Source organism: Zeus faber (genome assembly GCF_960531495.2).
Source record: "Zeus faber genome assembly, chromosome: 11".
Lineage (NCBI taxonomy): Eukaryota > Metazoa > Chordata > Actinopteri > Zeiformes > Zeidae > Zeus > Zeus faber.
In genome coordinates, this window is record NC_137205.1 from 21,220,048 (window position 1) to 21,236,817 (window position 16,770).

The following is a 16,770-nucleotide window of genomic DNA, read 5'->3' on the forward strand; positions in this document are numbered from 1 at the left end:
AGCCGCTCCCGACGCCGCTGACACAACTCAACTCGACGGGGGAGTCTTCACGATCGATACCTCTGTTCACAAGTTGATTGCATTTGTTTTCTGCCAGCTCTGGCCTCACACCATACGACCGGCTCACCTCAAAAGCCCCGGGCCTCTGGACGCAAAACCGAAAAATCGATCGGGACCCCCTCCCCCCCCCCCCCCCCCCGGTGAGCGGCAGGTGGGGGCTGATTAAAAACGCACCCCCGGAACCGTGGCCTGCCTGCCCAGGGAGGTGGTGCTGTATTGAGCGTGCTGCAGCGGGGCGTAGCCGGGCTTGTCGCTGGCGAGGCCGCAGCGCAGGTGCGGCGCCGCCACTGCCGCCGCCGCTTCCCCGTTCCTCTGCAGGGAGGCGCAGCGGTGCAGCGTCAGGTCCAGCCGGTTCTGGAGGCTGCTGGAGCTGTGCGCCCGCTTGATGTCCGCGGGGCCGAAGCCCATCCACTTCCTGCTGATCGGCTGCGCTCTGCCGTTGCGGTCGCCGGCCCTGGTCGCCTGCTTCGGCTTCCTGTCGCCTTCAGGGGTCGCGGGGGTCAGGTTCCCGTTGGAGAGCGACATCTTTGCCGAGCCGCTGCTGAACGCCCTCCCCGGCTGTCCGTTCACGCGCCCGTCGTGCACTTTGCTCGGCGTTCCCCGCGCGTCCTTCCTCATGAAACCGGGTTTGAAGAAGGACAGCAGGCTGTCGTGGCTCTTTCCCTCGTCTCCGCTCAGGTCTCTCCTGTCCACAGGATGCATGATGCTTTGTAACAGGTCTCTCTGTGCCCTGGCGTTCAGCCCCGCCTGGACTTTGTTCCTCCTCAGTGTGGAGTCCCTGCTTGGCGGGGCGCTGTGGCAGATGTGACCCCCCAGAATAGCTCCTCTGTGGGTGTGGAGGTCCAGGGTCCGGCCCTGGTCCTGCCTGGCCCTCTTGGAGGACACCTGACCCGGCAAACCATCGTCCTTGGTCCTGGCACAGCTACCGCTGCTGCTGTGCTCCAAGCTGTTGCTCCTGTCCGTCCCCGGTCGACTCTGTCCTTCCGGTTTTTTGGGGGAGTCACAGATGCTTCCATTGAGGGAGCAGCTGAGTTCCTTCCGTCCCAGTTCGAGCGCTCTGCTCTGGGCTTTACGGAGCGGCGGCGTGGCCACCAGGGAGATGATGGGCTCCTTGGTGCAGCGCGGCCGCCTTCCTGACTCCAGGTACTCCACCAGCTCTCCAGGTTGGGCGGGAGCTGGGGGTTTGGAGCGGTCCTTGGCGGCGAAGGACCAGCGTAGCGGCCTCAGGCGTCTTGGGCTCAGGGCATCTTTAGGTTTGGTGGGGGATCGCATGCTGACGCTCCTGGCCTGGGAACCTCGGACAAACGGCTTGGCCTCAAAACCGTCTGGGGGAGAACACGGAAGAAGGAGAAGATTTTTAAGAATCCCTGCGGGGAAATTCAGGCGGTCAGAAGCAGCAAAAAATCCAGAAAGAGATAAGCCTGCTTCACATTGCTTCACACCGCGCCTTTTCTGTCAGGGCCCCTCGGCTTTGGAACGACCTGCCTGAGGAGATACGGCTCGAAAGCCATTTTTATAGATCTGCTTTTATGTGATGTCGCCCCCTTTGTTTATCTATTCTATATATTTATTTATTTACTTTTCCTTTTTATCCTATTTATTATCATCATATTGCATCTATTCAATTATTTTCATTTCAAACTGTGTTTTTAAAGGTGTGATATAAATAAAGATATATATTTTGTTTTTTCCAGTGCAACTTCAGTTTTGAGTTTATTATGTCAATAATAAATATTTTAATACTAATGAACAGTAAAACAGGAATTTATAAATTGTCTTTGCCTGAACAATTATTGAGATGGACTGGGCTTGAACAACAACAACAACAACAACAACAACAACAACAACAAGCTCAAAGTATCTGATTTTTCTATTAAAAAAAAGAACCTACCTGCCATCCATCTAGATATATAACATGTATAGATGATAACAAATAACTGAACCATCGTTGTCATTTGTGACCTGTCAAATCCAACAACTTCACTTTCCCTTGAAATACACTCGTATTTCATGTTGTTAGACGCTCTCTCACCGCCACACTGCCTCGTGTCTGCATTTTTAGGGGGTTCGTCCCTGAACACCGGCAGCTCGGGGGAGTCCAGGGCCGTCGTCGGCCCCGGGGGCCCCGACAACGACCCCTCGGAGCCGAGACTGACCCTCTCGCTGCTCCCCCTAAGCCGCACCAGCCAGTGGTCGGACGCAGAGGAGCTGGTGGAGCCTGCAAAGGATAAATAAATAGAGTTTAAATATATGGAATGTGTTGAGACAGTGCTTTCACATCCACTATCATGACCATTTATAAGAGATTAAAAATGAAACATTCACCCAAATGCAAACCAGCTCCTCCTGCACAGTTTGGGGTCACTGAAGGTTAATATACAGTATATTTGTGTATATTATTAACAGTTGTCAATGACTTTCTTTGAACATATGTATTTTACAAATTAATTTAAAGGTATTTTTTAATTAGAGGTCTTTATTACTTGTCTTCCGCTCATTCGTTCGATCCAACTGATGCACCGACTTAACCCTAACTTGTCTTTGTTTGGAAAGTAAGGTTTTTACTTAATTCCGTTCGGAAACGGGATGGAAAACAAACGCATCTTAAATAATAACAGACTCTTGTTTTTTATTTGTCTTGCTTGGAGACCCGGGAACGGTAAGCGGACCGGCGATCGCTCCCTCTCCGTTACACAGCCATCCAAGGCGGAAGGGGTACTAAAAAAAAAATGTTTGTTTCATCCGAGTAGGAAACGGATGAAAATAAATAAATGTAAATCTTTCTCAAAATCCCTGTTGCGTCTCAGTGGGCCGCTCAGAGCTTCAACTGATTATTAGATTATATTACATATTACTATTGGTGGCACGGTGGCACAGTGCATTGCACTGCTGCCTTGCAGCAAGAAGGCCCTGGGTTCGGCGCTGCTGGCACGGTGCTCCGGCGGGTTATCTCCCAAATAGGAGCCTTTCTGTTTGGAGTTTGCATGTTCTCCCTGTGCCCACATGCGGTTTCCTCCACCTCACTTCAGTAAGGACCCCCACCAAAACCATGCACACATCATCGTCTGACCAGTGATGGACACTTGTCACCAGGTCCCCGGGCACGTTGACGAATGCTGCCCACTGCTCCTGGCTGTGCCCCCGGAGGAAGGACAAGCCAGGATGGTTCAAATGCAGAGGCCTCATTTCACCGGCCACCATCCAAAGCGTGTGTATGCATGTGTTGTGTGTTGCGTGACAATTAAAGATTCTTCTTCTTCTTCTATATTATATTACTATACTTGAAAAAGTGATACAGTATACATGTATTTGAAAGACGCATGTTTAATCATCTGAAAATATATTTACGAAACGTGCTCTCGCGGTGTTGCGTGGGGTCTGCAACAGGCCCGACTCACCGCAGGAGCCCGAGGAGCTGGCGGACCAGGGGGGGATGGTGTTCCTGCGCTGGTAGAACAGGATGTAGGCCCCCCGCGTGCACACCTCGGCCTCGGGGACGGGCTCGGCGCTGCTGTCGTCGTAGCTGTACCACTGGCCGTCCACAGAGTTCCTGCAGGACGCTGCCGTACAAAAACAATCGATGATCTAATCAGGCCAACATAACCGCGGGGCGGAGGAAAAACACAGAAAGGTAAATGATTGAAAAGGTGTGTTTTTCCCCCTCATTTCCAATGCATTAAATAGAGATATTTTTAATACCATAGATATTGGAATGTTTCTGTATCTGTCATGTCAGCCCAGCCAGCGCTTCCCTACGGAGACCATCAACCAAGAACCGTGGATTCAAAAATCAAAATAAAGATGTGAAATGGAAAATGGAACCATGACCCAACTTCAGAAACATGAAAAAAACAAAGAGAAATGCATGAGGTAATGATAGCAAAAATGAAGGAGAGTCCGAATGGGCAACGAATCAAAACATATAACCTTCATTTGTTTTCTGTATTTTTCGGCGATAACAATTTTTACTTATTATTATTATTATTATTATTATTATTATTATTATTATTTTTTTTTTAACTTATGTTCCCTATTGTTATTGCTGGAATATTTCTTTTTTTTTTTTGAGTGAAGAACTCGTAATTTTACCAGAAGTAGAAGAACATTGAGCCGATTTGATTGGTTTGAGGCGCAAGGCGCTTTGTGACATCATTGTCCAAAGTTAGATAAATCCAAGCTTCGTCTCTCGGAGCTCATTTGCATCCAGCCACTTGAGCCGATGCTGGAGACCCGCGCTGCGTTTCACAAAACACCGAAAACTATGATCGGTCACAGAAGGCGTCTTCGCAGTTCTAAGAACCTTTGTGTCCGCACCGCATGGTCCAGGAACGATGGTAAACGTTAAAACACCGTTCTTGAGGGACATTTCAACTGAATGACAGAAGATGAACATTCAGTGACGTAAGTTCCACGGTGATTGGTCAAACACATGAGCATGTGAAATACTCATGTGGAAAGATTACGAATAAAAACAACATTACGGAAAACACACTAAGGACTAAACTGGACCCTGTGTATTGCTGCCAGCAGCTATATTTATTATTATTATTGTTGGTTTTATTATTATAATCATTATTATTATTATTATTATTATTATTATTATTATTATCATTATTATTATTATTATTATTATTATTATTATATTTAAATGTATTTATTTCAGACCGTTAGGATTTATTTTTTATTTTTTCAAATGCTTATCATCTGCAGATACGCACCTATAATCAAACTCTTTGGACATGTAAATGGCCCTGGTGGATAAAAGTCATTCTGATTCACACAAGAATGAATTAAAACATTTAGAGCAGAATTCAACAAGCAATATAAGAGCAGATTTAATCCTGAACTGAACCAGGTGCTATGAAGTAAAACCACCTTCTACAGTGAATTTGGACATTCTCCCGCTGACAACAACTCAACTCAAACAAAAACCAACAAAAAAGCAAATTCAATCAAGTGCAGTTTGTGCGTTTTTGAATGTCAAACAGTCCGTTTATCTCACAGACACACTGGAGATTCAGTGGTTAGAGAACCAACGCAAAACTTACTTTAATGTATGCATGGACTTTCTGTCTCCAAGCGGCGGTTTTAATCGCCGTGGTAACTAATGATATAACTTGCGAACCTGCTTTGGGTTCAGTTCAGGATTTTGGATCTAAAACAGCTCTTCGACCAATCACCAGATACCAGAAAATGTCATCTTTAAAATGTAATATTTGTACGAATGAAATAGTGTTTGGACAATATTTTCGGTACACACGGTCATCCAGAATATCACAGATGACACAGGGATATGTTTGAAATTTGTATCATCTTCACATATTTTGGAAAATAGAAGTGATATTGTATTGCTGCTTATTAATATACATTTAATATGACTGAATATATATTTGCCAAAAATATTATTATCTTAAAATACTATTTATTACCTATATATCTGAATATTACAAAAGTGTGAAATGGACACACATGGTCATTCTATTCCATATATACAAAATAAATATATCGATTAATTTGATGATTCACACCATGACACAATGTGCGCTGCACTCATAGTGGTTTATAGTTAATAGAGGAGCCGGCTGCCCCACTGAGGCACAAAATGTAGAAGCAAACAGATGGAAGCGGCTAAAAAATCAGCTCAAAAATGAAAATCATGAACAAGCAGTTGGCCTGTTCGACAACGACTTTCAGGGGGGGAAGCCCTGTATTGATATATAGATTTTAAAGGTATTTGACGTGAGGGATTTGCCCTGACGCTTCCTTTAGCGTGTGTTGGGGATGTGAGGTCTCAATTAGGTGTTGTGCCGTACCGTATATCCGCCTCAATTTTGTTGATTTTCTACGTCAAACTTCCATTGAAAAAGGTTGAAAGATTGCAGCTATCATCATCATCATCATCATCATCATCATCATCTGGGGATCGTTGAATCCAACGTGTTTGCGTCTGCCCCAAAACATACAGTGTGCTTATCGTTTTGTCTTGGTTTCCAGACCTGTGTAATGGCCGCCGTGCATGCCTCCGTGGTGGTTGCACACGGCGTACAGGTCGTACAGGAAGTCGGCGGCTGCGGCGGCGGCGGCGGCGGCCACGTCGGGCGGGCGCGGCTGCTTCCAGCCCGGCTGCGGTGCCTGGCGGGCGCCGCCCAGGCTCCGCTTGACCACGTGGGGCGCCATGTCCAGGCCGCTGAGCGGGAAGCGCACCAGCGTGGTCAGCTTGTTGCGGCGTTCGCCGACCTGCCGGAAGCGCTTGAGGTGCAGGATGAGGATGTCGGGCAGCGTCCACAGGCTCATCTGGACCACGCCCTGCTGCAGCTGCTGGCAGTGAGGGCACTTCCAGGCGTCGTCCGGGGCCAGCTGTGAGAGAGAGAGGGAGAGAGAGAGAGAGAGGGAGGGAGGGAGAGAGAGAGAGAGAGAAAGAGAGCGTGGAGAGAGGAGGAGAGGAAGCGAGAGAGAGAGGGAGAGGGAGAGAGAGAGAGAGCGGGGAGAGGGGGGGAGCCAAGGAGAGAAGAAGAGAGAGGGAGAGAGAGGGAGAGGGGGAGAGAGGGAGCGAGGGAGGGCGAGAGGGCGAGACAGCGAGGGAGAGAGAGAGAGGGGGAGAGAGAGGGGGGAGAGAGAGAAGGAGAGGAAGCGAGGGAGAGGAGAGAGAGGGAGCAAGGGAGAGAGAGAGAGGGAGAGAGGGAGAGGGAGAGGGGGGGAGGGACCGAGGGAGAGAGAGAGGGCGAGAGAGCAAGGGGGAGAGAGAGGGGAGAGAGAGGGGGGAGAGAGAAGTAGAGGAAACAAGGGAGAGAAGGAGAGAGAGGGAGCAAGGGAGAGAGAGAGGGAGAGGGGGAGAGAGAGAGGGGGAGAGAGGAGGAAAGGAAGCAAAGGAGAGAGAGGGAGAGAGAGAGAGGGAGAGGGGGAGAGAGAGGGTGGGGGAGAGAGAGGGAGCGAGGGAGGGAGAGAGGGCGAGAGCGAGGGAGAGAGAGAGAGGGCGAGAGAGAGGGGGGAGAGAGAGAAGGAGAGGAAGCGAGGGAGAGAAGGAGAGAGAGGGAGCAAGGGAGAGAGAGAGGGAGAGGGGGAGAGAGAGAGAGAGAGAGTGAGAGAGAGAGATGGAGAGGGAGAGAGAACGAGGGGAGAGAGAGAGAGAGAGAGAGAGAGAGACAGAGATGGTAAGTAAGTAGTAGTAGTAGTAGTAGTAGGATAACGTGCAGCCAGCCGGTCGTTTTCTCATGATATCCCCCAGCGTAGTATTTTTGGAGTATTATATTTTGTTAATTTTGAGGTCTACATTTATTGATTATTGTTTATCGTTTACTGTATATTGCCAATTTGCTATTGTTCATTGTTTATTTTTTGATTTATTTTCTGGTTTATTTTGATTGTTGATTTTTAGGTTTATTGTATATTTCCAAACCTTTCAGAAAATATTTAGTTTGTTTATTCCATCTATCTATCTATCTATCTATCTATCTATCTATCTATCTATCTATCTATCTATCTATCTATCTATCTATCTATCTATCTATCTAGCTATCTATCTGTCTGTCTGTCTGTCTGTCTGTCTGTCTGTCTGTCTGTCTGTCTATCATTTCATCATCGACATTTCGATTAACCACCTTGAAATTATCATGTTCATCAAACTTTCAACTAGCAGGTCCTCACCAGGGGTCCTAACAAAAAGCACTGAGTCACTCACACAGGCCCCACTGCCTTACTGTACTGTATGTAACATACTGCACTGCATACTGTACTGCATACTGTATCACTGTTCTGGGTGACTGCATACTGCACTGCATACTGTATCACTGTTCTGGGTGACTGCATACTGCACTGCATACTGTATCACTGTTCTGGGTGACTGCATACTGTACTGCATACTGTATCACTGTTCTGGGTGACTGCATACTGTACTGCATACTGTATCACTGTTCTGGGTGACTGCATACTGTACTGCATACTGTATCACTGTTCTGGGTGACTGCATACTGTACTGTATACTGTATCACTGTTCTGGGTTACTGCATACTGCGATGTATTGCTGTTCTGTTGGGTGTTACTGTATTGCTGAGTTGTACTGTTGTATACTGTATACCTCCATACACACTTTATTCACCTGCACTTTACTGCACATATCTGTACATACAAATTGTCCATCCCATATACATAACTCTATTCCCTTCTATTTTGTACTCCCACTCAGGAATAAGGTTAGCTATTATGTTTGGTTTTGTAACTATTGGGCATAATCTCCGGGTGCGTTGCAAAGACATTTCAATGCATATATGTAACGTACAATATGTGAAGAATAAACCTCTTGAATCTTGAAACTTGAAACTTGAATAAATGGAGTCAATGAAAAAGGAGCCGTCTATGTATAAAACCCGGCGTACAGGAGGCCTGACTGGCGGCCATGGGTCAAATGTGGCCCGTGTGTTAATTCAGACTGGCTCGCTGAATAGATTTCAAGGTTAGGAATGAACTGCAGTTAAATTCATTTCAACAAACTACATTAAAATAAAAAGGAAAATATGATCTACAGATGTATGCGTTCTGTAAGATTTTATTTTATTTTTTTGTACCTTGATAAAGATCATTTGACGCGTGTGAAATTAGTGGTTAGCGGCGGTTGGGGCTGCCATTTCCAGTGACGACACAAGGGGGCGATAGAGTCCTTGGGTTTAAACTTCCAATTATCATTTGTGTTGATTATGAACGATGTCATTACTTTTTTCTAACCCCCCCCACCCCTCCAGACGAGTCCAAACTAACTGGACTAAATTTTGTCACATTATTATCACACGGCACAGTTAATAAAATATGATTTCTTATGGTAAAACAAGACAAGCTGGAGTTCTCTTTTGTTCCCGCATCTTATCTCATTAGGTCGGACCCTTTCCTCCTCTATGATCCCGTCTCGTCTGGTCTGAAAGTGCAAAAGAGGGAGCACGTGTAAAAAGGGGTAGGCGGGCGAATGTTCTTCTCATATTATTTGATGTGGGTTGAAGAAGAAAAAATTCCCTTTCATAGGAGCAGCAAAATCACCAAGTGATGGAGAGCAATGAAAGAAGCTGCAAGGAATGCACATAACGCTTTGATGTGCAATCTGCGAAACACACACACACACACACACACACACGCACGCACACACACTCACACACACTCCTAAATTAAGACGGCATTGTGCAGTATTTATGGTTAAAACCCCTCCCAGCGCCTTAAAACTCCAGGCAAAAGAGGTCGAGCACAAACACAGATGACGTCACCAGCGAAATGGATCGTAATGCCAAAGAAAAAGGACAGAAACCCCCTCTTCATCAGGAACATCCCAGCGTCTCATTTCGTACTATTCACACCGTGAATGGTTGTTCAGAATTTGTTAATGAACATATCAACAAATTAAAGGGACTACGTTAGGAGATTTATAATGTCATTTTTTTTTTTTAATTTCCGGGGTCCAACGTATCAACCTTGCGGTTCCTCATCCTTGTATTTTTCCTTGGGTCAGGCAATACAATGAATACGTTATATTTGGATAGGACATGAATAAAGCTAAAACAAAAACACCTCACCCATGCAGTGTTTTGCATAGAAAGTTGTTGAGCAGCGATTAAAGTCGTTACCAGGTGAAACTTTCACACTTAATGGAGAAGCGCGAGCATGAAACATCGGCGTGAGCGTTTTAAACTACTGAGGAAAACATATCTGCACTAAGACTTCTCTAACAGCACCGGCGCAGATCGATGAGGTCCCTTTCACACTTACTGTATGATGAAATGCATTCAAATGGAAAATATATAAGAAAAAAAAAAAGTCTTATGTGAAGCGCCAATGTTAACGCAATGTGCAGTTTGTGTGTACACTTGCCTCACACCAAATCGGACAAACGACAACAATGAGCCAGAAGTCCATTCATTACTATTACTAGTCTGATTCCACACACGTAAAAGTATTTATTATTATTTATTTTTTTTGCGGCGAGAAAAAAAAACAAGCTCCCCCCATTTTCCCTGATATTTTGAGATGTGAAATTCTGCTGCAGTTCATCCAAGGGCCACTATGAGGAGGCTCCGACTACCGGATGCGTATACGGATTCGGTGTGAAGCCTGCTTTACAGTCAATGCAATGTACAGGATATGCTTGAGAAAAACATTGAAAACCAATTCATCTGCTCAGGTTCCTAAAAAAAAAAAATCAGTCCCAAATGATTTGCTGTGCAGTACAGTAATTATCTAAGGGCTAATTTGAGGCATTCGTTATTGCCCGAAACTATGCCTTTTTTTAAAGGTGAACAAGGTCTATTAATGTGATTCTCTTTTTTTTTTTTTAATAACAAGGACCCTCAATTTGATACACATTAGCTCACGGATCCCATTTGATCAGATTTTTAGTCTCGGGGACCACGAGCTGGAAATATATATTTTTTTATTGTTCTAAATTATTTAGTCCAAACTTCCACACGTGCCTTTACTATATATGTGACCCATCGCGTACTTTAGGGTCACATTTCACAAATTTGACTTTCTTTCCCCCCACGTAATATGAAAGTGGAGAACCTTAAAAACAATGTGTCGCTTGTGGGAATCAGGCAAATATTCTGGCAGCTATGGCTTTGAAAACAGTAGTTCTGAGGAATCAGGCTTCAATGTTTTAGATGCATTTCCAGACTTCTGCAGCACAAAATACCCATTTAGAAACACAATTAGTGCTTTAAATGGTTATATTTGGATAGTGCTGTACTCCTTCAATGAGTTAATGTTCAATGTGTTCTAAAATAGTGTTTGAATCATTAATTTCTAAAAAAAAAAAGAATTGAAGTCAATCCTTTCAATTAAAAAGTTTTTTCTTCTAAGTTCCTGCTCACTAAACTAGCATGACCCCTCTATTATTCTGTAACTTCAATCACAATCCCATTTCCTGCATTTATTGTAAGATTTAAGTGCCACTTTCCAGATCTTTCACTTTTCGAACCACCATCACCAGAAAACAACAATCCCAGAATGCAAACGGGCGGAGTCCTCCCATTCATTAGCATTCTGTGAACCACTCTTCTTCTACGTGTCCTCTGAGGAAGGATGATCCTCTGCATGGTTGCACCGAAGGGGAACCGTAAGATCGGCGTTTGCGGTGTTTTGCGGGTTCAGCAAGTTGGCGAGCGGCTTTTTCCGCCCCCCCCGTGAAATGCTGGTGGATCAGTTAGCCTCGGCTTTTTAACATTAATCGAATACAGTGGTACCTCGACTTACGACTGCATCTACTTACGACTAATCCAAGATACGAGCGGCGATAGTCGCGAAAATTTGTATCGACTTGCGACCGACTGCTCCAAGATACGACTGTGGAAATTTGCAGTTGGCGCGTCGGCGGCCAGTCAGCAGCCAGTCAGCAGCCAGTCAGAGGCCAGTCAGCAATCAGTCAGCAGTGAGTCTTTTTCATATTTACTGTGTTTGTGCTGTGTATTTTGTTTATTTTCACCCTTCATAATGAGTCCTAAGAAGAAGGTTGATGGGAAAAAGAAAAAGGCAATGATTCCCATTGTAACTAAGAAGGAAATCATAGAAAAATATGAGCGTGGTGTATATGGGAAAAATTGCTTCGACATAGGACTCTTTTAACATACGACCGTTCTTATAGAACAAATTACAGTCGTAAGTCGAGGTACCACGGTATTTAGAAATCGCACTCAGTTTTGAAAATACAACTTAACAAACATAAATCTGCTATCATCTCCTTTTCGACGAAAGAAATGAATTTCACGTCCAGTGCTGCCAAACGCGCCGGGTTGGGACGTGGTGGGTCAAAATTAGGGCGATAACTGTGAGACTGGGATCAAAACAGTCGTTACCAAAACTCTCAAATCGCTTCAACATCGCACGGACAAAAATAACGGCGAAGTTGAGCTATTATTCGTCTTTGCCGAATGGGGAACCTTCCTCAAGGACCCCTGGGAGGTCCCCGGACCCCAACCCTCCCGCCGTACCTGCTCCTCTTTGGTGTAGAGCTGGAAGCAGTCGTCCAGCGTGCAGCTGCTCTGCTGCACGTGCTGCTGCTGCTGCGCCCGCACGCTGTCCGCCTCCTTCACCACCTCCTCCTGGATGTTCCCAAACAAGCTGGGGCAGAGCGGCCCTCAGTTACTTTACTGTACTTCAGCACTTTTTTTCCCACGCAAGTATCTGCACTTTCTTAGGTACTTTAAGGAATCAGGATTTCTATACAGTATATCAAAGGTCTATTATATTATATCCGGATTCCATTTGTAAATTGAAATCAGGATCTGCGTGAGCATCATCCGCAGAAAACAAGCTACAGTAGAAATACTACTACTAATACTACGACTGCACGACTTATACTTACTGTTGATAATGTTGATGGTATTGCCGGGTGAACTATTAGTCAATAGTTTTACTTAGTTTTAAAAAGCTTTACTTAAACTAAGGGTTGATCGTCATACAAAAAAAAAAAAAATGAAAAAAAGACATAACAAGACATATATATATATATATATAAGAAAAATAAATGTGTAAATATGAGAATATAAAAAATATATGAGAAAGTAAAAAAACACTCAGATACAGATGGTTAAGTAGGTATCGATACTAATATAATAACAGTATTTGACCTTAACACGTCCTTTCCTAGACCGAGAAAAGTCAACATTTAGACACTATTGTGATATGACGACACCCCAAAATCCCCAGAAGACATCTAGACTCATATGGCAGTGTATACAGCTGTAGGGTTGAACTCACCAGTCTTTGACCCTGTGTTCCCACTCGATGATGAGCTTGACGTGTGGAGGTCCGCCCGACCCGCACAGCTTCAGAGCCCTGCAGGACCAGAGGTCAAAGGTCATCACCAGGGACAAATCTACACCCAAGGTCCCATACAATGCAATAGTACGTTATGTTCACCCCTTTGTACATTCATGGCAATTTCAATTGAGTTCCCCCACAGTGGAAAGAAATATCATCCTCCCTCCGTTGATCAACTTCGACCGATGTCCTTAACTCCTCAACTCAGCAAGGTAGCAGAGGGGTTTGTAAGCAAACGGGGATTAAAAATGACATTTCCCACTACCTCCACCCTGCCCAGTCGAGCAGCAGAGCTGGATGATCCGCCACGCACGCCCTCATCAGTCTCCTGGAAACCCTGACGCCCTCACGCCCTGGCTATGTCGTTTTGCCTCTGGTCGCAGGCAGCGTGTACGACACCGAAATTGCGACTCTGATCGGGCGGAGCTCACGGGAGGCGCGGCCCGAGGCGCAACCCCTCGGACCGATCATCTTCTCGGCTCTTATCAGTGGTGCTGCCCACCCCCTTTGAAAAAAAAAAACACCCCCATCTCCCTGGGCTGGCCTGGACCACCTGGAGTGCTGGGTTCACCTCAGTCAAATGGCACTCGATCCATCTGAAGTGCCAAAACCGTGACTGTGACCTTCATGAAGAAAGCGCCGCGCCCCGCCCCTCTCTTCCTGTCCGGCCATCCTGCGACGCCGGGAAAGTGCTCGGAGTCCTGATACAGTCGGACTGACGGCGGAACCATCACACTGCCGCCGTGACCAAGAAAAGCTAATTCCAAGCTGCATTTCCTGAGGAGATTAAAGAGGTCCGGTGTCACCGCACTTAGCAACAATACACATCTGGCATGAAATCTAACAGAGGCACGTCCAAAAATGCGCCTGCCGGATTTTCATTAGTAGGGCGTATTCCGGCTATCAGGATGCAGTCCAAACCCTCCAAGACAGAAGAACCCCACCGTGTAGGAGCTTTGCACAGAGCCTTCTGGACTCTCCCCTCAGGAACTGGCAACCCCCCAGGAACTGGAGCCCAGATATCCAACCGACAGACCAGCCTAAATGCACCATTCCAGATTCCCAAGATGCAAAGTGAACGACGCAGGAGGTCAACCCGTCCCTTTTTTCCCAACAAGGCTTTGAAACGAAAAAGCTATAAAATAACGTGTTGGCACATTGTGCATTGTGCAGTTTTCCCGATGTTAAAACTTGAACTTTGAACTGAACTAACGCAGCGCACGCTTTCATACACCAGATGGCGCCGTCTTCAAAGAATCACCGGAACTGGGTGAGGAAACTGTGCACCGGGTCGGAAGAGACAAGATAAATATGTTCATAGGGATCGGGGAGATCCGCAGATAAGACGAGCTTGTATTAACATTTCAATGTTTTTACAGTAAATGGCAGAGATAGAGACGGTGGGGTACGTACTACAGAGCTCTCAGACCCATCTGAGTATTTTTAAGACAACCTCACTGTTCACCGTTCTATCAGACTCGTGCTGAGCGGGAACCTCCCCGACACCCTCTCAAAGAGACAACAAAGCGAAAAACAAAAAAACATTTCAAACTTTAAATGCACCCGTACAGTTGACAAACGGCGGGGGGGAAAACCGCGTCATGCCAAAGGGTCACCTCAGGTTTTTTTTTTTTTCCAAGCGTGCAAACCAAATGAAAGTTCTGGCGCCGTTCTTTGACTGCGGAAAAAAAAACCCAAAAACCCCCCAAAAAAAACCACACTCCCTCCTCGCTGCGCGGGGTCTGATCCGGGGACCGGGGCGTTCTGGGCCCGGCAGTGCAACTCATTAGCATTTCAAAAGATTTTTTTCCCGAAAAGCATTTGCCCCATCAGCAACCATTCAAGCCCATGAATGGACGGGCGGAACTTTTCTTAGCTCTCCAATGGAAGTCCTTTTAGTGTTCTCGCCAAAAAACGCGATTCCACCCGCACGAGTGCTCGCCATTAGACGCCCACATGTGAGGCGGAGACAAAATGGCAGCGTGTTCCCGGCGTAGGTGCAAGATCTGGACGGTGCATGAGGGACGGGATATACAACTTGGAAACCTTTTTTTTTTCTCCACCTGATTACTTTTTATTTTATTTTTTTAACATTTGTTTATTTCAATTAATGGTCCGTGACGGTTGTTTACTCAGTGTATTGTACTGAATATATTCATTCCTTTTGCTCATTATTATTTCTCTTCAGGGCGATGGAACTTCAGAGCAGGAACAACACGCACACGTCTCAACTTCATTAAGTAATAACACCCGCATGTTGTAATAACTTAAGACATTTTGCAAAAACCTGTGAAATAATTTGTGTGTTCTTGTTTCAATGTCCGTGTGTGACACCGGGTATAAATAAAGACGGCATTTTCGGTGTGTTATTACATTATGCATTTGATTAATTACATATTCATTCTAAAAGTTGTAACCGCCCTCAATACACAATAACCACCACATTATCTAATAAGTTATTACAAAATGAACACATGATTATGTAAAAGCTATTACTGTACCTTCAAGATGTTGATTACAAAATGCTTCAAGCTATTACAAAATGTGGGTGATATGACATAACAAAGGTCAAGTTTAATTTGAGCAAGTTATTACAAAATCCAGTCTAATTGCATAATAGAGCTATTCCAAAATGTTGTGTTATTACATAATAAAGGTCAGGCTATAACAAAACGTGGTGTTATTACATGATAAAGGTCACGTCATAACAAAACGTGGTGTTATTACATAATAAAGGTCACGTTGTTACATAACACGTTGTTCCCAGCGGGGGTGTGGTGGTGCTTACCTGTCCACCGCAGGGTGGTAGAGAGGACGTCCGTCCTGCGGAGACAGGTAACTGTAGGAGGCCGATCCACCCACCACGCGGATGTTGAACAACACTCGGGCATTCTGAAAGGACAACACACATGCACACGTGCACACACACACACACACACACACACACACACACACACACACACACGCACACACACACACACGCACACACACACACATCTTAACGCATCTTAACAAAAACTGATGAATGGAAGCAGCACCGCGTAGGGAATTGACAAGCTTCAAGATGGAAAGATTTGAAATAGGGCCCACCAGAGGATCTGCAGCCACGCAGAACAAACAGACTCCAACTGAAAATATAAAAGATTTAAAAAGATTTAAAGCTTTACGATCACGCTCGCAGGCCAAAATAACGGGACATTTGTGCAAATTCAGAAACTCAGTGGGTACCGCCACCCAAAGCGAGGGCATTTTCCGTCCGTGAGACGCGAGGAGGACTGCGCAGCGCTTGTAATTCGATCTCTCAAGTCAAATTTCCAAACTCGACAGATCTTGCCTTTGATGATATTTTTGTATTTTCCTTGTTTTGTTTTTTTATTAGCTGACCACAGGATGTTCCAGCCACTCCGGGCAGAGATGGGTGTTGACCGTCAAAAGACCTCCTTACGCAGAGCGGAGCGTTACCGACCCCAAAGCGACAGCCATCTCACGCATTCGTATCACTTTTTTCCCCGTGAAATCGCCGCGAGACGAAAGGAAGGAAGAGAGAACAAACGACAAGAGCAATAACTCGTCTACCCACTCTGAAAAGACGGTGATATTACGGCGAGATCTGCTTAGATTGGAGGCGCTTTAGGAATGAAGAAGCGCTTTGTTGGAATGAAATTGATTTCCTCTCCCTCTAATGAAATTTAGCGTTTGGTCGATGGCTAAGCTCCAGTGTAAATAACCGTGCCCCCCTCCCGTGAAGGCATCTCGGAGAGGTTGAAAAGGAGGGAGAAGACCTCGCGCAGCAAAGCACAGAGCGGGGCGCTTTCCGCCGCTGGAAACGACCGGTGATGATCCATCCGGCACCAAACGCAATACAAGACGGAAAACAGCACGGACACTGCGCGTAAAATGCACGGTAATTGTACAGGA

The 16,770-nt window shown here is 45.6% G+C and overlaps 1 protein-coding gene across 1 annotated transcript in view; it reads right to left on the reverse strand.

Annotated features, from left to right (window-relative positions):
* Window positions 1-222: 222 nt before the first annotated feature.
* LOC307237339 (ubiquitin carboxyl-terminal hydrolase 43-like) overlaps window positions 223-16,770 on the reverse strand; it is a gene marked incomplete at both ends in the record, with an annotated part of 97,619 nt that continues 81,071 nt past the window's right edge. Inside the window, 7 exons of the mRNA XM_080010052.1 lie at window positions 223-1,385; window positions 2,099-2,278; window positions 3,459-3,620; window positions 6,057-6,417; window positions 12,021-12,150; window positions 12,790-12,867; window positions 15,641-15,744. Of these exons, the coding sequence (XP_079866178.1) occupies window positions 223-1,385; window positions 2,099-2,278; window positions 3,459-3,620; window positions 6,057-6,417; window positions 12,021-12,150; window positions 12,790-12,867; window positions 15,641-15,744 (2,178 nt within the window). The remainder of the gene's footprint in view (window positions 1,386-2,098; window positions 2,279-3,458; window positions 3,621-6,056; window positions 6,418-12,020; window positions 12,151-12,789; window positions 12,868-15,640; window positions 15,745-16,770) is intronic.